Source organism: Prionailurus bengalensis, chromosome A3, assembly GCF_016509475.1.
Source record: "Prionailurus bengalensis isolate Pbe53 chromosome A3, Fcat_Pben_1.1_paternal_pri, whole genome shotgun sequence".
Classification (NCBI taxonomy): domain Eukaryota; kingdom Metazoa; phylum Chordata; class Mammalia; order Carnivora; family Felidae; genus Prionailurus; species Prionailurus bengalensis.
Genome location: NC_057354.1, coordinates 39020466 through 39043346, shown reverse-complemented (window position 1 = coordinate 39043346; position 22881 = coordinate 39020466). Strand labels below are relative to the sequence as shown.

Below are 22881 nucleotides of genomic sequence, written 5' to 3'. Positions count from 1 at the left end.
ATTCTCTGTCTCCCTCTCTCTCTGCCCTTCCCCACTCATGCTGTCTCTGTCTCTTTCAAAAATGAATATAAACTTTAAAGTTGTCTATAGTTGAATTTTAATATTTTATTGATTAATAGCATTTTAAAAGGGGTTTCTCATAAGTTGTTATTTATTTTTGAGAGAGAGAGAGAGAATGCAAATGGGGGAGAGGTAGAGAAAGAGAGAGACACAGAATCCAAAGCAGGCTCCAGGTTCCGAGCTGCCAGCACAGAGCCCAATGTGAGGCTTGAACTTGTGAACTGTGAGATCATGACCTGAGCCAAAGTTGGATGCTTAACCAACTGAGCCACCCAGGCACCCCTGGAATGTTATTGAAGTTCTAAAAGTACTTACAGCTATAAAATTTTTCCTTATGAGGAATTTAAGACCACTTAAGCTTAAGCTTTTTTCCAGTGAGAAAACTGAAGCATGGAGATCTTAAGTGACTTATTTCAGATTCCATAGCTGGAGGTGGTTCTACTTATCTGTGGTTCTCTCTGATTGAACAGGACTCTGGATAGAAGATGTCCAAGAGCATCAGCTGAACATTACAAACAATGAGGCTTCTTTTATGGCTACTGCCCTAGTGAGGTTCGCAAATGTAGATTAGTCTAATTCTTATGCATGTAGTATGTTTCCCAGGCAAACTCAACAGTAGTGATAGGATTTTAGGGGCTCCATCATAGCTAAGAACACCATAGTTAAGAACATCATAGCTAAAAACTAAGGTGGTTTTCTCTGATTGTCACCCCCTGCCTGGCACCATTTGCCCTGGGGCTTTAATTAGAGTGTTGTAATTTATTATTATCATTATCATTATTTTCTGTTTTGTTTTAGAGAGAGAAAGAGAGCGTGTGCACACCTGTGAGCAGGGGAGGGGCAGGGAGAGAGAGAATCTTAGGCTCCATGCTGGCCCTCCAATGCAGGGCTCACTCTCATGACCATGAGATCATGATCTGAGCCAAAATCAAGAGTCAGATGCTTAACCATTTGAGCCATACAGGTGCCCTAGAGTGCAGTAATTTAGATAACTAAATCTAGAATAGTTAGATCAGAAAGCAAGGTACTATTTTATTATCTTTATTTACACTCAGAATGAATATGTGGTATAGTATACCCCACGTTGAGATGTGACTTTGACAGACAGGGCCAAGGGAAAGAAGGAGTGGCTCAAGCTTTGGTGGAGGATGCTTCTGTGTTGTTAACCACAGACTCTTTCTGACATGGCAGATTGGATAATGGCTGTTCACTACTAATTTTTGTTGGAGCTTTTTTATTTGTTTTTCAGTTTCTGAAAGTATTTGCATTCACAAACCTGGGACCCTTCTCATTTATGTAACTACCTCTTGTTCAGACAGTTGAATCTTTTGTGGTTTGGTTATACCTTCTCAATAAAATTGATAATAGTGGTAATAACTAGTAATCGTCAAACATTTAGTATATATAGCATATGCAGAACACTGTGCTGTAGATGAGATATTTTCCTATGTTTAATTGTAACTGTTGTAATATATTTTTCTGTACTTTAAATAATTATGAAATGCTAAAGCACATATTAATCACATCCTTCTTTGTAAGAGATGAGATCTATAGGAGCTAATTATAAAATTAGTTTCTTTTCATTATTTATTATTGATCGAAAAAATCAGAAAAGCCTGAGTTGTTTTTGATAAACACTATAAATATCCAAAGTGTGCTGATGGATTATGGATTAGAGAGAGCTAAATATTGAGGAAATACTAAATGTGTGTTGGTGGGTATAACTTTTAGACTTGACTGGATTAGACATCTTCACTATTATTCCATCTCTTTATAAAGCTCCTTATGTTTTCTTCTTGTATGTAATAGGTTCCAGGTTTGATAACCATAGGGACACTGTGAAGACTGAAATCATGTGTGTTCTATCACTTTTAAGGCAGTCCTCTCTTTAATTTCACAAGACAGGCTTGAAAACCAGAAGTAACCCAACTCCAAAATTGGCAGTAAATCCTCCGAAAGGGAAAAGGTGACGTACTGTGTAATAAATTCCTTTGTTGAAAAAGAGATGTTGCAATACTGGAAACTGAAGTACCAAATGTTTCCTTTTAAATTTGGAAAGGCCTTTCCTCATTACTTATCTGTCCCTGTGGACTTCTAACAGGGGATGTGTTGAAAGATTTTTCAGATGCCCACTAGCCGCAGTGAGAGTGAATGGCAGCATTTATAAGATGACATAAATACTTCACAATCATCAGTAATCCTTGGAGATGTGTGGTGTGCCAGTGGTACTGAATGTGAGCTTTTGTTGCTGCTGATCCTGTACTCGTGTATGCAGGCTGCCTGGGAATGTGGCTTATGTCTCTCCTGTGAATGCAACTTCACTTTCCCCCTCTGGGGGCTCTTTGTATTAGAATGAGTCTAGAGTGGTTTAGAAGAAATAAAGTTTCCCAATGAAGAGAAAGATCTGGATTAGGAGTTATACTTTAAAATCCTAATCTCATTGTGAGATCCTGTGGAGGAGTTATCATAATCTTCTATATGTAAACATTACATTAAAACCCTACATTTGAAAACTACATCAAAAACTTGACACATAAGGCCCTTTTAATTTTCATTTTGTAACAATTTGGCTCATTAAATTGAGACACCATTAAATTGAGACAAAGATTTAAAAAAAGATGAAAACTTATCTTGAAATGATGAAAATGTATCTTAAGTGTTACCCAAGAATTGGTAAAATTTTGTTTCTCTATACTTACTGCAAACACTCTTCATTTTGTTACTTACATATTAGAACTAAAACATGATTTGACAGTATGATTTGGGGGCGCTGTTATGTTTGCATATTTTTAATTGTCTTAGTTTGAAGGCTGTATCTATCACTAGAGCTGAGGTGAAAATACTCAGTGTGATGAAGGTCAGATGAATAAAACACCTGTAGCATTAGTTCACGGTCTCATTTACCAACTCATGAACTCAGGTAAAGGGAAGTAAGTGCATGGGACCAAATCCCATTATGGGAGTCTCTGCCTTGGTCTTTACATCTTGCCTTAAGAGAAAGTACTGTGAATGCCAGAGTGTAATGTTGAAGTCAGGCAATAAACCTGTTGGAGGGGGGAGGTATTTATTAAAGGAATTAGGGAAAATAGTAAGAGTAAATAATGAACAAAAATCATGCATAACCTACAATTCCTGGATAACCACAGTTAAAATGTTTTCTGCCAGACTAAAAGGGATTTTTTTTTTCATATTATTTGTTTTGTTTTGATCACTGAAAGGTTTACTTAGGTGATCATTTTGACTCTGTGAAATCTCAGTTTGCTTTGAAGCAGTAGCCTTTAGAATTGCAAATCAAAGGCTAAACTCCTTTTCAACTGTATTCTAGGCTCTCAGTGATGATTGTCAGGCTAGCTGAGAATCACTTTGTCACAATAGAAGAAAAGTACACAGACTAGATTGAGGTGAGACAATGACAGAAAATGGTTTTCCTTAAGGTTATTACCTTTATTGTAATATTTATTAAGTGCTTACTAAAGGCCCAACTTGATGCTAAATGTTTTATGTGCATTATTTCATTTTTGTCCTCACAATAGCTCCATGGGGTAGTTGCTACTCAGATTTTTCATTTTACAATTGAATAAACTGAGGCTTAAATAAAGACTTCCAAAGTCACTCAGCTGGATTTAAACATGAGTGTGACAATAGAATAGAAAATACTAATTCCTACTGTATAGGGCCTTAGACCTTAAGTAAGTGTGTGTGTGTGTGTGTGTGTGTGTGTGTGTGTGAGAGAGAGAGAGAGAGAGAGAGAGAGAGAGAGAGTGCACAAGGGGTCGTCCTCTAAACAAGACCCTGCTGCTTGACTGAGAACTCTCAGATTTCTCCTTTAGTAAAGATACAGAAACTCTTTTGTAATGTAGGCCAATGTGTTTACTAGAGAAATGATGGCATTATTGGACACTTGTAGATGAGGGAAAAATAAAGATGCTCTATTTACCTTCTAGTTTCCTCGGAGTTTTGCCAACTTTTTCTGGATCCTAAACAAACCCACAAACAGTCATTCTAAAGATTGCCTCCCTATAGTGGTCTTATGACTTAGGGAAGTTGTCACTTTTTACATGGATAAAAAGTGCTATAAATATGTAAGATTCCATTTTTCAGGCATTATAAAGGATTTATTTTAATTAAAATGACTCTCATTTATTCAAATAAATTTGGCTGTTGGTAGCAATTAAATATATCATGGATTTTCCAGAATAACTCAGTGAAAATAAGTATGCTCAGACCAAATGATATTTTTCAGGTATTGCTGCGAATGATATTTGATAGATAAACCTACACAAACTTATCAAAAATTATATTTGACTCAATGCAGTTTTATGTTTGAGTTGAAGGAAGTAAGTAGAAGTTATCTTCTTTCAGTGTAAAGTTTTCTGAGTCATTTTCTTGCTCAGCAAATAGCTCTCTATATAGTTGAGAATGCATTTGGCCTAAATGTCCACTGACAGATGAATGGATAAACCAAATGTATATATACATACAATATATTATTTAACCTTAAAAAGGAAGGAAATTCTGCAACATACTACCATATGAACGAGACTTGGAGGACATTTTGCTAAGTGAAATAAGTCAGTCACAAAAGGACAAAAGTATATGCTTCTACCTATGTGAGGTACCTAGAGTAGTCAAATTGGTAGAGATGGAAGTTAGAATGGTGGTTGTCAGGGTTGGGGGGAAAGAAGAAATGAGGAGTTGTTGTTGGATGGGTGCAGAGTTTCAGTTGAAACTCTGAGTTTCAGATGAAAAAGTTCTGGAGGTAGATGGTGGTGATGGTTGTACAGCACCACAAATGCCACTGAATGTATGTTTAAAAAATGATTAAATGGTAAATTTTATGTTATATATATATTCCAAGACAAGAAAAATGAAAAAAAGAATGCGTTTGGGCTTAAAAAAGAGAACTCAGTTATAGTGGCTTAAACAGATAGGTTGTTTTGTTTTATTTTAGATCTCATGTAACAAGAAACCTGGAAGGAGACTGGGGTCGGTAACTGGTCTGTCCTTTCTCTCCTACATTCCTCTGTTGGTATGCCTTCCCTCTTATGTATGTCCCCCCATGGTATAGGATGGCTGCTATACCTCATTTAGCTCTGCAGATGCAGACATGGAAAATTAGATTGAGTCAGACATGACAGAGACATTTAATGTAGTGCTTCCTGACTATTTCTATACTCCTCCATATTTCACAGCCCATTTGTGGTTGCCTGAGACCATGTGACTATTTCTGGCCACTAGACTGGAGTGGAAATTATGTGTGTGACTTCCAGGCCCTGGATGCCCTTTTGTTCTGGAGTAGGTATAATCCAGGAGGTGCAGTTATAGATGATGGCATCTCTATGAGCCTAGGTTTGTTCCTGAGTGACTGTGTGGAGTACATTCTCTGGTGACCCAGGTACAACCTATAACATTAATGAGAATTATATTTTTGTTATTTTAAGCCACTGGGACTTGGTGGTTATTTGCTTTTGCAGTCTTGTGTAGTACTTTGACTAATACTTCCTAGTGGGCTTCTGCCAGACAAGTTTGGTGAAGGCAAACTTGTAGGCTTTTAGGAGTAAGAGAATGGATATAAGTTGATGAAGCATTGGAGTTTTATCCGGGTAAGGAAGGAGGTAAGGCCCCAAGAGGAGTGCAGGATAGTTTGAGAGCAACAGAATTGATGGATGGCAGTTTTTAGTGAGGTGGAGGGAATCGAAGTGCTCCAGAGGTGAGCTGGAAAGATAGGAGGGGTGGGATGATTGTGGTTGAGACTATGGAGGAGTTAATGTTATTGATAATGACATAGTCATGGGAGGGAATGTATGAGGTAGTGCGGATAACTTGAAGAGAGGATATCAGAGAATCTGGATGTCAAGCTGTTTGTTGGGAGAATCATCTAGGTAAATATTAAAATCAGCAGAAATTATGACAAGGAGTAGTGTTGGGAAGAGTTGAAGTAACCTGGGAGCTAAAATCTCAAAGAATTCTTTTTTTTATATGTCTGAACTGTTTGTATTCACCCTCACTCTCAAATGGTAGTTTTAACTGTTTCTAGGTTGACAAGTTATTTTTTGTTTATTGCCTTAGCAATAAAGATATTAGTCTTCTGGTCTCTTTTGTTGGTTGGGAACTTATCAGTTAAAATTTTAAATTTCTTTGTAGATGATCCTCCTTTTCTTTATGATTAGTTTTTAATTGCTTTTGGTCCAGAGCTTCACTACAGTAGGATTCATTTTCTTTGGAACTCTGTATGCATCTTCAGTTTAAGAATTTCCTTGTAACTTAAGTTCTGATAACACTTATTCATGATCTCTTCAAATGTTGGTACTCTCTCACCCCATTCTTTCTTTTCTCTATTTCAAAATGCCTGTTAATATGTTGGATATTCTCATTTTATACTCTAGGCTTCTTAACTCCTCATTTTACTTCTTTTTATCATTCTAGGATACTTTTTAGATTTTTTTTCCCATAGGTATACCTTATATTTCTCTCTCTTGCATTGAGTTTTTTTTTTTTTTCTTGCATTGAGTTTTAAACAATTTTCTTTTAATTTAAGAAAGTTTTATTTGGTTCCTTAAAAAATCTTGTACACCTCCTCCTGGCCCCTACTCCCAGTTTGCCTTGTTTTTAAAAATTATGATCTCCCTTCCTTTTAATCTTTGTACTACAAATTGTTTTAATATAGGGATAGTCATACTATGACTTGCGGGCCAGATCTGGCCTGTGGTCTAAATTTGTACAGCCCATGAGTTAAGAATGATTTTTAAATTTTTAAAGGATTGTTATAAAAATAAAAGAAGAAAATTTGACAGAGATCATATATAGACTACAAAACCTACAATATTTACTTTATCTGTTTTAACTGAAAATGATTATCAGCCTCTGTTCTATTAACACTTCTTGGTTTGATAATCTTTTACATTATTTTTTTTATATCTGCTCATTCCATCTTGGTGTGTGTGTGTGTGTGTGTGTGTGTGTGTGTGTACACATGCGTGCCTATGCATGTGTGGTTTGTAATTTTTTTATTATGAATTCATCTTCAGTTTGGGTTTTGAAAGGTTAAGGATCTCCACAAGAGGAAATGTATTCTAATTCTTACAAGAGAGGACATGTATTATAATACTGAAGGCTTTGAGTGTGGGGCATATTGAAGTTTCAGCAACAGGAAGTACATTGGGAATGAGTGAGCTGAGACTGGGCTTAGGGTTGGGATTAGTGGGAGATGACTTGGCATGGAGAGTGGTTCTTAGTGGGCTGTGGGAATGTCCAAGGTTCCTGCTGAATCTAGGGTTCTCATCTAAATCTCCAAGGTTGATCTATAAAATACACAATGAGGGCACTGGCATCTGGACTGGACAGGATGGCAGTTTACTGAATACTCAGTAGTCAGGGAGGGGTCCAGCACCACTGGGGAGATCTGACATTTTGCAGCAGCACCCCTGCCAACTGCTGTGCATTCTGGACCTGGCACCAAGTAAGTACTCAGTAACAATCTGGTGAGTGAGTTGATGGGGAAAGAAATGAAAATCAAGTCCACATTTTGGGGACTGTTAAGTACCAGGCAGGTGTCTGTTGCCAACTTTTGCCCTAGACTACTAACAAGATAGGAAGAACCTGGAGAGATACCTCTAGTAGTTGTTTTATAGATACCCTTGGTTTCTCTACCCAAATAATTATGTCATCTGCAAAGCAGTTTTGCTTCTTTCTTTCTGATATTTATGCCTTTTATTTATTTTTCTTGCCTAATTGCAATAACTTGAGCTTCCAGAATATTGTTGAATAGAAGTGATAAAAGCAGACATCATTATCTTGTTTCTGATCTTAGGGAGAAGCAATTCAGTTTTTCACCATTAAGTATGATGTTAACTGTAGGTTTTTTACAAATGCTGTTTATTTATGGAAATCGATAATCGAATTTAGAGGCTTTTTCAGATTCAGGGTAAATATTTTGATGTGGGGCAAGACTACAAGGTGTAATTTTATCAAGCGGCATTTAATGTCTGGTTGTATCTTTTTGTGCTATTAGCAGCTATTGATGATTGTTGCCTGTATTAGTTATTACATTATGGGTTATAAGTGATTATATTCTAATTCTCTGTAATTATTATTTGCTTATTAGTTGGGGCATTTCTATGGAGAAAATTTTCCTTCATAAACTATTTGGTTTCCCTGCTGTACAGTTGCTATAGGAAGGACAAAGAAATGCTAGATTTTTTGCTTTCACTTACCAGTTTTCAGAAGAGTGAATTGGTTCCATAGCATCTTTCAAACGTAAATGCTTTTTAGAACATAAGTTATGAAGTCACTATGTTTTTCAACCCATGCAGTTTTCATTCTTACTAATGCTAAAATAAGTAAGTTTTTATAGAAAATTGATATTTACAGATATACCTTGTTTTACTGTGCTTCACTTTGTTGTGGTTCACAAATTTCTTTTTAAAACAAATTGAGTATTTGTAGCAACCCTGTGCTGAGCAAGTCTATTGGCAGCACTTTTCCAACAGTATTTGCTCACTTTGTGTCTCTGTGTCACATGTTGGTAATTCTCACAATATTTCAAACTTTTTCATTATTATTATATTTGTTATGGTGATCTCTGGTCAGTAATTATGACTTGCTGAAAGCTCAGATGATGGTTAGCATTTTTTAGCAATAAAGTATTTTTTAATTAAAATATGTACATTGTTCTATTAGACATAATACTGTTGCACACTTAATAAACTAGAGTGTAATGTAAACATAACTTTTATATGCTCTGGGAAACCAAAACGTTTATCTGACTTGCTTTATTGCCCTGGTCTGGAACTGAACCTGCAATATATCTGAGGTGTGCCTGTATCACTTTTCTTCTAGGTTTGCTGTTAGGTCTTCATTCTATGTATAATTCATGTTTTCTGCTAAGATCTGAGAACATAAATATATACTTGTATGATAAGGACAAAAGGAGGATGCAATGAAAGCCTTATTTCTTCATATCCACATATAAAGAATGGAACTGTTTTCTTTTGAATCACACTTCAGCTATCTGGCATCGTATTCTAAGAAACCTTGGAATTTTGTGGGTGAAACCACATAAGTCAAACTTTTCTTTGATTGGAACCTGCAGGAGAACAAGCTTTTGATGTCAACGCTCTTATGTTAGAGGTGATATATGTCCGAATAGAAGTCATAATTTTAAAAGTTTCTTGGTGAAAAATCGGTCATTGGAAAACCCTGTATATTCTTGTATAACAACGGAGGAAAAGTCTCTCTGACACATACTGTGTATTTTTGATGTAATGTTAACTTCATGTGGTTTAGCTCTTTGACTTGAGGCATGTGTACATAACCTTCTGAACACTCATTTAGCTTATAATATGCCAATTTCCTAACAATTATTATTGTTCTAAAGTATAACATTTCACTCTTCAACATCAAATATGTACACAAAGGGAATTAAAATTTATGGGGTTTCATGAGCTTAGCACAGTGTCTTTACATTGTAAGTGTCAAAAATGGTTTATTTTCTATTAACTTTATTGTTGTTTTATCCCTGATTATAAAAATAATATTATAAAAATTTAACAAAATAGGGAGCACCAATAGTCTTGCTCATAGAGTTATATATTAAATTGCATATCTAGATCTTCTAAGTGTAGATACTTACAAAATGATATTAGATCTGGAAAGATATTTACATTTACACTTTACCAAAAAATATAGGGAAGTTACTTCTGGAAAAATGTCAAGTGATTTTTTTTAAAGTTTATTTATTTATTTTGAGAAAGAGGGAAAGCACGAGTAGAGGAGGGACAGAGAGAGAAGGAGAGAGAGAGAATCTCAAGCTGACTCTACACTGTTAGTGCAGGGCTTGAACTCACAAACTGTGAGATCATGACCTGAGCTGAAGTCAGATACTTAACCGACTGAGCCACTTTGGTGCCCAGTGTCAAGTGATGTAAAAAAAGCTTTTGACATTTTTTGAATGGTTTGTATTTTTGGCAGTGAGTACATATTTTATGTGTATTCATAATATACACATATGTGTGTATACACATATGTGTGTATGCATCTTTGCATGTATATACTGAGAGGGTGCAGAGGAAAGGAGGGAAAAAGTGGGAAGGAAAGGTATATATATATATATATATATATATATATATATATATATGGCAATCTTTTTCATTGCTAAGAACCTTCTCTCTCCATTTACCAGTGTTGTGTGTATGTGTGTATGTGCACGCAAATTAATAACATGAGAAAATGTTACTTTGTCCCTGGACCTATTGGGGAATCTGAGTGGATTGTTCCTTCTTTTGCTGTGAGTATTTTGACTATAGAGTTGAGTCATACTTCTCCTTTAGTCTCAGTAGATGCTGAGATCATTTGATATCCTTTACCTGTTGTGTGAATTAATGAAGGACCTGATTTTCTAAAAAAACTATTGGAATACCTTTGGCAGTTTTTTTTTTTTAGGTGAGCTTTTTATTTATTTTTTCCCTGGCAAGAACATTTTTTACTTGAAGCATACTTCAGAATATTTGGTTCTAAAAGATGTATATAAACCATTCCATTCAAGAAAAATAAGAATACACATTTTCCTCAGGTATACACAGAAGAATCCCCTGGTGAAATCACATAAAGGACATAACAAATATTAAAAATTTAAGAGTATGGAAATCATAGCAGCTATATTTTCCAACCACAATGGTACAAAACTGAAAATCAACAATAAAACAAAGCTGAAAATCTACAATGTAAATATTAAATATTTAACATGTAAATTTTAAACAACACACTATTATACAAGCAATGGGCCAAATAGGAAATCAAATGGCAAATCAAAATATGTCTCAAAACAAAAGAAAAAGAATACACAATATTCCAAAACCTATGGGATGCAGCAAAAGCAGATGTTAGAGTAAAATTTATGATATAAATGCTTGTATTAAGAAAAAAAAGTTCAAATAAACAACATTATACCACAAGGAACTAGAAAAAGAAGAAACTTAGCTGAAATTTAGTAGAGGAAAGAAATAACAAAGTAAAATCAGAATTTAAAATAGAGACCAAAATAACATAACATTGAAAGTTATGTTATGACCAGTTTAAAACCAAAAAAAAAAAAAACAAAAAACCAATTGGCAATGCTTTAACTACATTAACTATGAAAAAAAAGAAGACCAAAAATCAACATGGGGAATGGAAGAGAAAACAATACAACAGATAACCATAGAAATGCATAATGTGATAACAGATTATTATAAACAATTATATACTAACATCAGATATTGTAGGAAAACAAAAGCCTAGATAATCCCTAAAAATGCACAAATTACCAAGATTCAATCATGAATCTTAAAATCCAAGAAGTAGGAAATCTTCTTAAACCATTAACAAGAATGAAAGTTGAATTAGGAATTAAAAATCTCCCAGCACAGAAAAGCCCAAGACCACATGGTTTCATTGGTGAATTCTACCAAACATTTATAAAGTAATAATAACAATATCAAAATCTTACAAATAATAGAGGGAACATATTCAAAATCATTCCATGAGGCCAGCGCTATCCAGATACCAAAGCAGGATGAAAACAATACAAGAATAAAAAAGTCTAATTTGTCCAATATAAGTATTACTACCCTGGCTTTCTTTTAATGTCTGTTTGTGTGATAAATGTCCCTCCATCCCCTCACTTTTATTATTATTTTTAGTGTTTATTTTTGAGAGTGAGGGTGAGAGTGGCATAGGGACAGAGAGAGGTTGACTGAGGATCCAAAGCAGGCTCTGCATTGACAGCAGAGACTGACATGGGGCTCGAAAACATTAACTGTGAGATTATGACCTAAGCCAAAGTCAGACGCCCAACCGACTGAGCAATCCAGAAGCCCCACTCAAAGTAATTATTGATAAATATGTATTTATTGCCATTTTTTTACTTGTTTTGTCATTGTTTCTGGAGATTTTCTGTGATCCTTTCTTTGTCACTTTTGGTCTCTCCTTTGCCCTCAGAAAGTCTCCTAATATTTCTTGCAGGTCTGGTTTAGTGGTCATGAACTCCTTTAGTTTTTGTTTGTCTGGGAAACTCTATCTCTCCTATTCTGAATGATAACCTTGCTGGATAGAGTATTCTTGGCTGCAGATTTTTCCTATTTGGCGCTTTGAATATATCAGGCCACTCCCTTCTGGTTTGACATGTTTCTGTTGAGTTAATCTGTAACTTTCCTTGTAAGTTAAGGACTTCTTTTTCTTGCTGCTTTCAAGATTTTTCCTTTATCACTATATTTTGAAAATTTAATTACAAGATGGCTTGTTATTGGCATGCTTTTGTTGATTTTGATGGGAGTTCTCTGTGCCTTCTGATCTGCATGTCTATTTCTTTCCCCCAGATTAGGGACGTTTTCTGCTGTTATTTCTTGAAATAAATTTTCTGTCCCCTTTTCCTTCTCTTCTTCTGTGACTCCTATAATATGAATGTTATTACATTTGATGAAGTCACTGAGTTCCTTGAGTCTATTCTCATGTTGCATAATTCTTCTTTCTCTTTTATTCAGCTTCATTATTTTCCATTATTTTGTCTAATGTATCTCTTATTCATTCCACTGCTTCTTTCAGCCTGCTGTTCATTGCATCAAGCCTGTTTTCCAATCTTGTTTATTGCATTCTTTATTTCTGATTGGTTTTTTAACTCTTTCATCTCTGTTGTAAGGGTCTTACTGATGTCTTCTATTCTTTTCTTAAGCCCAGTGAGTATCCTTATGATTTTTGCTTTAAATTCTCCATCAAGTATGTTTGCTTAGATCTCCAACCATGGCCTTATCTTGTTCTTTCATTTGGGATAAATTCCTCCATCTTGGCATTTTGTCTAAGTCTCTTCCTTCTTTTTTTTTTTAATTTTTTAAATTTTATTCATTTTTGAGAGAGAGAGAGACAGAGTATGAGCAGGGGACGGGCAGAGAGAGAGAGAGAGAGAGAGAGAGAGAGAGGTAGACACAGACTCTGAAGCAGGCTCCAGGTTCCGAGCTGTCAGCACAGAGCCTAACGCGGGGCTCGAACTCACAAACTGTGAGATCATGACCTGAGCTAAAATGGGACGCTCAACCGACTGCGCCACCCAGGCACCCCTAAGTCTCTTCCTTCTTTTGTGTGTTAGAAAAGCCAATTATGTCTCCTCTTCTGAAAGTAATGCCTTATGAAGTCATGTGGTGCCCAGGGTCTGGCGCTTTAGGGAGTGTCTCTGGTGTATGCTGTGTGTGCTGTGCTCTTGTAGTTTAGCTGCTCTGTCCTTTAGGCCAGTCATTTGCAGAGGCTCTCCTTGCCTACTATGGTCAGTATTTGGTCCCTGGCCTGAATGTGATGAATTTTAACTAGGTGTGCTCTGGTCTGTCTGTGAAATGAGATCTGACACCAGCTCCACCAAAACTGAGGCCCGGCAGAACTCTGGTCAGGAGATGTGGTATGGGCAGGAGTTTCTGTTGGTCTTCTGGGTAGGAGTAGGGAGTGGCTGTCACACTGGGACTTAGGCAAGCTTGACTGAAAAGGGCAGTACCGCCAGAGCAAAGGTGTGTGGGACTTGGTGTAAGCAAGTTAGGCAGCCAGTGTCCATGCTGATCTGCTTCCCTCAGGATTTTATTTTATTTTTTAAAAGATGGGAAGCATAAGGTCTTATGTATCTACTCTTGTCTTTTGGGTAAGAGGACATTTATATTTTAATTAATGCAGCTGATTTTATGTAGAAAAAGCATTTCAAAGGGCACTTAGTATTTTTTTTAAAAGACTTATCCCTCCAGTGTTATCAAAGTAATTTTTAATATTTTGTATATCTAAGAAAAAAATCAATCTCCTCAGAAATCTTTTATTTGAACTTATCAACCTGTAATGTAAATTAAATTTCCTTTGTCTTAACTTTGGCAGACAGTTTCTAATATTAACAGGTAGAAAATTGAAATAGAATTCTAGGCAGTGCTTCTTATTGCCATCATGTCTACCCTTTTTTAGTGTGTCTGAATGGTCCAAGTTCACTCCAGGGATTTAAAATGCATTCTTTGTTTTACAATTACAGAGAGTATTCACCTGTGAAGGCTATGTAAGTTACTATTATAAGGTGAGAAAGGTGCTATTTTATTAAGTCCACTTTACAGCTGTTGATGTGACATTTTATCGAAAGGTAGGTAGAGGGAGATGCAGGTTGTTGCTTGCTGTTTAGATTTCTCCCATGCCCCCAGGTATGTGGGGTGCCAGAGGCAAAATAGTAGACTCAGGCCACTTGTATCTAAACAAATAACGAAATGTAAAACAATTTTTTGTAGTTACCCAATAATAGAAATAAGACAGAGCCCTAGGAGATTCCTAGGCAGAGAATTTGAATTCCTTCCTGTATTATGTAAATCATTCCTATGAAAAAGGGGTTTTCTTTTATTTTTCTCTGTTTCCTTTTGACATTAGACAGTTGTTTCTTTATTTTCTGCTGAATCTTATTACTAAAATCCCAGATTGTTCATAGAAGTCATTTCATCCATCACTGAATTATTCTGCAACACAACCACTTCTTAAGTAGTACATAAGGGTGTTTTAGTGCTAAGAGGATAAGAAGGATGTTTATAGCATTGTTTTTCCTCAACTGTTTTTGGTTTCCTTGGATTTCTAGGATGTGGGGAGCATCTTGTGCGTACCATACTGGCTAGAGAATGTTCACATGCTTTACAAGCTGAAGATGCTCACCAAGCACTGTTGGAGACTATGCAAAACAAGTTTATCAGTAAGTATAACATTAAAAAATTATGTTCTTCTAAATATAGATTGATTTACTGAGCTACAAACTAGTTGGATACCTCATTTGTGCCATGAGATCTAGCTCCAGTCCCTAGGATAGACTTAGACCTTCAATTAATGCTGGTCATAGAGATCTGGTATACCAGATACCCACTAATGCATGAAATTTGCCATATAACTGATCTAATGCCCAAGCTATGAGACATTATCTAGGATTAGAGGGGTATACACAGTAGCATAAAATCCTACTAAAACAAAATTCAAGGAACAATATCCTTTAAAAGTTTTATAGTACACTTTGATTCTTTTTTTAGTTAGTGTTATATTAATGAATCTGGGGCTGCCATGTGCAGTTGTATAAGGTTGAGTTGAAATCCTTCCTGGGCTCCACTTGCCAAGCTGTGTAACCAAATGTGAAGCTGCATCAGTTTGGAGGAAAGGGTGCCTTTTTCTGTAGAAAGGTTTTGTATAGCCTAACAGTGGCTGTATCTATAACTGTTACATTGGTTTAAAACTATCTGATTTAGTCTGATTTTCCCATCATGTAACATTGAGCTTACCACCATGGAAAGAGTAGTGAAGTTGTATAAGATGTATAAAGTACAGTTAAAAATAAGTTAGGGTAATAACCATGAATAAATTAGAGAAAGCGTATTATAGGGTTAGTCTGGGAGGTTGTATCTTTACTTGGGGAATTAAGACAGAGTATAATAAGATGCTAATTATGTGATAAGGACAACACAGACAAAAGTCACAGAAGGCCTTAAAATCTCAGTATAAGAGTTCACATTTGACCTGATATAAAGGAGAGAATCCTTATTTGTTTCTAAGTTGACAAGTAAAATGGTATCTTGGGGGAGGGCTTATAAAGTGTATCTAAGATTGTCCAAGACCATCTCTGTAGGCAAGAGACATTAGGACCTGGAAATGGTCCAAGGGATGAAGAGGATGGAAGAAATGGAGAAAGTGGAAATATTGATAGACTCAGATTTTGAGACTAGGTGGATGTAGCCCTCTGGATCAAATCAGGACATAGAAACATTAATATTAGGTTAATCAGGGGAAGTTTAACATAAAGATTTGTTAACTATGTTGAAAGTGTAACTATAATATATAAAGAAACTCTATGTTGTACTCTAGAGAGTGTTCAAGGAAGGACATACTTGTAAAGGGTATAGATCTTGATGAAGAAGGTATGGTTTGGCCGCCGGGTAGCAGAGAAGAGAAGTTCACTGGTTTGACCAGGCTGGGACTAGTACGGAGTTGCTGAGAAAACAATAGGCCACTCTCTAGAATGCATATAGAGAGCAGATATCAGTACCCATTGGCTGGGTGTGTAGTGGGAGCCTGGTACCAGTGGGGCAGGGACACAGAGGATTTCAGAGTCCACCAGGCCACAGAGGGCTTACAGAGGGACTGACTACTTGGTATTTGACCCTCCGGGCCACAGGGGCTACATGCAGACTATGCAGGGTCTTGCCAGTGGAGTCTTGTGCAGCTGCAGGGGGCCTATTGCTAAGCCCAGGCTTAGATGTTAAAGTCACCCACCCACACTGTCTTCACACCCACACTGTCTCTCTTCCCCAGCCCATGCTGGATATTGCAGGAAGGGTGCCTATTGTAACTGTTTATCTTCTCTAGTTCAGCTGAATGTCTGAATCCTTGCCTTCATTCTGTTAGTTCCTTCCATATAAGCCTAGTCTCTTTATACATGTCATTTTATATTTGTTTGCCACTTTTCCCTCTCTGCTGGATAGCATCGGGATTCAATGGACCTTCTTTGTCATTGGGAGGGACCATCTGCTTCATAGTCACTCTGTTCCCAATGTTGGCTTGTACTGAGATAGGACTTGCTGTCCACTTCCTTACGGGTTGCTGGCTACTATTGCTACTAAATTCACTGTGGTGTCCTTGGTATTTTTGTAGTCTTTGACTTCTTCTGTACACACAGCATCCACTTACAGTAGATGCTAGTGTTAGTAGAATCAGATGATAGGAAACTTCTTGGAATAGTCAGTGAGAATGTCAAGTCCTCACGGCCTAAGTATATCAGGCTAGTTTTTTGTTTGTTTGTTTTGTTCTGTTTTGTTTTGTTTTACTTTACTCCTAGAGCATCTTACTGGCCTGAGGGAATGGGGAACTTTTCTATGTGGCTTTCTGTGTCTTGAGGCCCCTCTATTCTTGGATCCTTCAGATCTAGCTAGGGCTTTTTTATTTGTCTCCTCTTTTTCCTCCACCCTTACCAGCTTGGAAGGAGGGACAGAAGCCTATACCAGTGATCAAGTCTTTTCTTCTGGTTTTCCCACAAATGTCCAGTGTGTCCAGTCATACCCCGACCCCAGTGCTACCTTTAGGGTACTGGTGGGGAACTCCAAACTATTTATTTTGCCAAATTTTAGGCTTTACCTGCTCAAATCATATTTCATTCTAGAGCTGTCTGTACTTAGAATTTATGAAAGTCCACTTAGAAGCTCAAAGGATAAAACTTAATATCAGCTACGTAAATACACAACTGATGGGATCAATGGAAGTTTCTGGGGATGGAGATAAAACTATATTTCATTATTGTACAGGCCTTTAGTAGGTATTGTGCTCTATTAGGAAAGATTTTTAGGGCAGAGAGAGAAAGAAAAACAGATTCTGGACAGGAAAGAATTGGATATATCTGAAGGAAGAACAAAGTGAATAACTATAGGAAAAGAATTCAGTATAAAGAGATTTTGTACACATGCTTTCTTACAGTTATTTGAACTGAGGTTATGAAGATATAAGGAATGGTATTAATTGTATGCATGCTAGCAATAATTGCTTGATAGCAAAATGTGAGCTGAGGAATGAGTTAGGGACAGGTCTTTGAGGTCTGCCTCTCATGGTTTTTCTGAAAAAGGTTGATTACATTTGTGTCACTATATCATCAAAGAATCAGACTTTGGTATTATTGGTCTTTTGTTGTAACAATTACCAACTGTTGATTGCTGTTTTTAAAGGAAACCAAATTTTTGACCTTAATAACACATATAATTTATATAATCTGATATTTGTTACCCAGCTATATTGGAAGCATTCTTAGAACATTAGTGGGAAAGAATAGTAAGAGGTGAAAACTGGATGCTCAGGAGAAGTTAACTTCCTAGAACCAATGGTGGATGTGGAACTATGGCATGTGGCAACTTTCTGAAGCACTTTACTGAGTCTAAAACCACAGAATAACCAGCTGGTTGTACCTTTGCAGATTTAGGTCCATGCTAAGGAGTTCCTGAATTCCACTCTGTTCTCTTCTGTTGCTTGTCCTCTCCTTTTCTCTAGCTTTTTGCAGCTACTCAAGAGAGTTGGACTGCAGTCTGTCATTCCGCCACTGGATTCCATGACCTAATACATATTGAACCCCATCTTAAAAATTCCAGACTCATGGAAAGGTGTAAGAAACTTCAGAGCCCACCTGTTTATTTAATAGTTGAAGAAAAGTTTCCAAGTTTAATGACTTGTCCATGTCACTTAGTCAGTGTGTATACTTTCTGTAAGATCACACTGCCTTTTTTTTTTTTTTTTTTTTTAAATAAAATGAATGGGAAATAACAGAAGGAGAATGTTCTGGTGGTTAGCAGAGTTGGGTTCTACTCTCAACTCTGTGTCTGACTCACTGGATGTAACAAGTTACTTAAGCTGTTTTGTTTTCTTAAAAAAAAAAACAAAAATAATGTTAGGCAAGAGACAGTTTCTAAATTCCTTTACATGCTAAGTTCTATGAATTCTCTACTGCATTCAACCTGAAAATGTGAAATTCTTTTTAATCAGGTGATTTGGAAATGGGATTAGAAAATGCAAATTTTCCAGAACCACTTGGGAATTTTCAGGAACCACAGATGATATTTATAAAGTAGGTAGAATGAAATAAACAGAGTTTACCAGAGGCCTGGACAAGGAGCAAGGAGGTTGGGTTCTTTCTTCTTTTAACAGTGATGAAATTCGTTGTTTGTTATAGGACAAGTCTCTTTGTTCTCAGTTTCCTCATGTGTAAAATGAGGGGCCAGAAAGTCCCTTCTAGCTCCAAAATTCTATTTGATCCTTGGTTTGTTTACAGGCCAATCTAAACTATTTGTGTGGACATACAGTTGTAAATCAAATTGCTCCTTAATTGAAGCTATGAATTAAAATTGTTAATGGTGGATTTTAAATTCGTATTTGAAGTAATTTGGTTGAAATCCTTCTGACAGTGACTGCGACAAGCTAGCAAATACTTTTCTTGGTTTTATGGAAAGACACTACTGTATTCTTCCTTTCTTGCTTCCTTTGCTTTTTCTTTAAAAAAGCATTTGCATAGATAATATATCTAGAGATTCTCATTGCAGTGGATACATAGAAAAATTTTAGATAATAATCAAGACAGATACCCATTTCCCATTTACTCTAAGTCCCATTGCTTTTGCCAGAAAGAACCACTACTGACAATTTGGTATGTGTCTTTATAGTATATTCTTTTTGTCCATGCACACACCTCTCTCTATCTTTCATCATTTATAACAATTATAGAAGAGATTTCTAATATATTGTTTTGCAAAATACTTTTCACTTAACATACCTTGATACTTTTAATGTGTCACTATGCATAGATTTATAGCTGCATATCCCATATCATAATTTATCCGTTTCCCTACTGAGAGAGATTCATGTTGTCTGTAATTTTTAAACATTTTTTAAATTTTTTTTTTTCAACGTTTATTTATTTTTGGGACAGAGAGAGACAGAGCATGAACGGGGGAGGGGCAGAGAGAGAGAGGGAGACACAGAATCGGAAACAGGCTCCAGGCTCTGAGCCATCAGCCCAGAGCCCGACGCGGGGCTCGAACTCACGGACCGCGAGATCGTGACCTGGCTGAAGTCGGACGCTTAACCGACTGCGCCACCCAGGCGCCCCTAAACATTTTTTAATGTTTATTTATTTTTTGAGAGACAGAGAAAGAGCATGAGTGGGGGAGGGGCAAAGAGAGAGGGAGACACAGAATCTGAAGCAGGCTCCAGGCTCTGAGCTGTCAGCACAGAGCCTGACGCGGGGCTCGAACTCACGAACTGCGAGATCATGGCCTGAGCTGAAATCGGATACTTCACCAACTGAGCCACCCAGGTGCTTCTCTGTAATTTTTGTTTATATCATTTTCCCATGTGTGAATGCCTATTTCTCTGACTGTGAGCATTTTACACGATGCCATTTTCACTCTTTTTGTAGCATATCAATTTTATTTTTTTAACTTTTTTTTAGTGGTTGCCCTAGAGGTTGCAATATACATTTACAACTAATCTAGGTCTATGTTCAGATAATATTATGCCACTTCATGGGTAATGCAAGTACCTTAAATAACAAAAATTCCTAATTCTTCCCTCTCATCGCTTCTATCATTGCTGTCATTCATTTCAGGCATACATAATCATATATAAGTACACCCTCCCACACACACAAGTGGGTATGTTGTTGCTATTATTATTTATATAAATTATTATATATGTTGGATCACTTAAGAATAGGAAAAGTAGGGGCGCCTGGGTGGCGCAGTCGGTTAAGCGTCCAACTTCAGCCAGGTCACGATCTCGCGGTCCCGGAGTTCGAGCCCCACGTCAGGCTCTGGGCTGATGGCTCAGAGCCTGGAGCCTGTTTCAGATTCTGTGTCTCCCTCTCTCTCTCTGCCCCTCCCCCGTTCATGCTCTGTCTCTCTCTGTCCCAAAAATAAATAAACGTTGAAAAAAAAAAAAGAATAGGAAAAGTAAAGTTTATTTGCCTTCCCTTATTCCTTCTTTAATGTTCTTCCCTTCTTTATGTAGAATGATGTTTCTGCCTTATCAATTTCCTTCTCTCTGAAGTATTTCTTTTTAACATTTCTTGCAAGGCATGTCTACTGACAACATATTCCCTTAAAGTTTGTTTGTCTGAGAAAGTCTTTATTCCTCCTTTTGAAAGATAGTTTTGCAGCATACACAGTCAAGTTTGGTGGATTGTGTGTGTGTGTGTGTGTGTGTGTGTGTGTGTTGTTTTTCTTTTGACACTTGAAATATTTCACTTCAGTCTCTTCTTGGTTTCATGATTTCTGAGAAGTCAGATATAATTCTTATCTTTGCTCCTCTATAAGTGTGGTGTTTTTTTTTCCCCCTCTGGATTCTTTCAAGATTTTTTTCTTTATCTTTGATTTTCTGTACTTTGAATATGATTTGCCTGTATATAGTTTTTTTGGGGTATTTATGTTGCCTGTTGTTCTCTGAGCTTCCTGGGTATGTGATTTGGTGTTTGACTTTAATTTGGAGAAACTCTCAGTCGTTGTTTCAAATATTTCTTCTGTCCCTTTCTCTCTTCTCCTTTTGGTATTCCCATTTTGTTTAGTTTACATCTTTTGTAGTTGTTCCACAGTTCTTGAATATTCTGTTTGATGCTTGTTCTGTCTCTTCAAACGGTGTTTTGTGGTTTTTAGTATGCCTTGTAATTTTTTCTTGATAACTAGACATGATGTATTAGGGAAAAAGAACTGTGGTAAATAGGCTTTTAGTAATATGGTGATGAGGTGTTGGGGGAGGAGAAGTATTCTATATTCCTGTAATTATGTCCCAGTCCTTTAATAGCCTATGCCTCTGGTCTGTGAACTTCATAAGCGCCTCTTAGTTTTTCACCCCTACACTCTTCTCCCATGTAGAAGGTTAGAGCTGGATGGAGTTGAATATTTTGCATTGAGTTTAGGCTCCAACAGAACCCCAACAGATTAAGCTCTGATAGAATAGTTTCTCTTGAGGGTAGGCCTTGTTAATGAGAACAGAATGTTCTCTTGTATTTATTTATTTAAAAAAATTTTTAAATGGTTATTTGCTTTTGAGAGAGAGAGAGAGAGAGAGAGAGAGCGCGCGAGAGAGAGCAGCAGTGGGCAAAGAGAGGGAGACACAGAATCTGAAGCAGGCTCCAGGCTCTGAGCTGTCAGCACAGAGCCCAACGCAGGGCTCAAACTCACAGACTGTGAGATCATGACCTGATCTGAAGACAGATGTTTAACCGACTAAGCCACCAAGGTGCCCCATCTTGTATTTAAAAATGGTTCCTTTTCTCCTGTTTCTGCTGGAAACAAGAAGGGATTTTTCTGAGGTCTTCACTACTGTGAAAACTTGGTAGAGCTCCAGGAGTTAAAACTCACAAAAGTGTCATCCCATTCCTCACCCCACAAGTTTTTAACTCACCAGCTTGTCCACACTGAGACTCTAGTAGTTCTTCAAAAGCAGTTCTGGTTTTCCACTAGTTGTGTGGAGGTTTCTCTTCATGACTTTGCATTCTGATAAGTTGGGATTCTCTGTATCTGACTGTCTCTATTTTGGGGGGCAGTAGTTTACCTTGTAACCTCACTTTTCTGACGGATCTAAGAAGAGTTGTTGATTTTTCATTTGTTGTTAGGATGGAGTAGCAACTTCCAAGCTCCTTACATACTGGACTGTAAATTGGAAGTCTCCTTCACACTCTTTTCAAATGGTTATTATCAATTTTACGAAAATATTCAAGGGGTTCCTGGGTGGCTCAGTTGGTTGAGCGTTTGACTCTTGATTTTGGTTCAGGTCATGATCCCAGGGTTGTGGGATTGAGCTCCACACTCAACATGGAGCTTGTTTAAGATTCTCTCTCCCCCTTCTGTTCTACCCCAGTTATGTGTTCTCTCTATCTCTCTCAAATCAATCAATCAATCAATCAATCAATCCAAAATCATGGATAAAAAGATAGCTTCCAGTTTTGAGTCATCTTTTCTTGATGAGTGAGGTTGAGCAACTTTTCACATATAATTTGGCCTTTTGTATTAATATGTGAATTATCTGCTCATAGTTCTTGACCATTTTTCTGTTGTACTGTTTGAATGATTTTCTTTTAATTGATGTTTAACTTTTATTAATAGTAAAATTACCTAAAATGAAATTTTTTTAAATGGCATAGCAGTAACCATCTCTTCAGAATTTTAAAATGACCTTGTTTTTTTTTTGAGTGGTGATAATGTTTGATATCTGTGACCTTCTGCAGAAATAAGGTATTGTTTTAAAGTAATTTTACACTTATGATTAAGTAATTTGTTTTCA

The 22881-nt window shown here is 36.7% G+C and overlaps 1 protein-coding gene across 3 annotated transcripts in view; it reads left to right on the top strand.

The window, feature by feature from the left end:
* Positions 1-22881, top strand: part of TASP1 (taspase 1) — a 274936-nt gene that overhangs the window by 140965 nt on the left and 111090 nt on the right. For all 3 annotated transcript variants that reach the window (XR_006300864.1, XM_043602901.1, XM_043602902.1), the window contains one exon: positions 14672-14782. Coding sequence is in view for 2 of the 3 variants with exons in the window: in XM_043602901.1 (XP_043458836.1) it covers positions 14672-14782 (111 nt within the window). In the remaining variant the exon portion in view is untranslated. The remainder of the gene's footprint in view (positions 1-14671; positions 14783-22881) is intronic.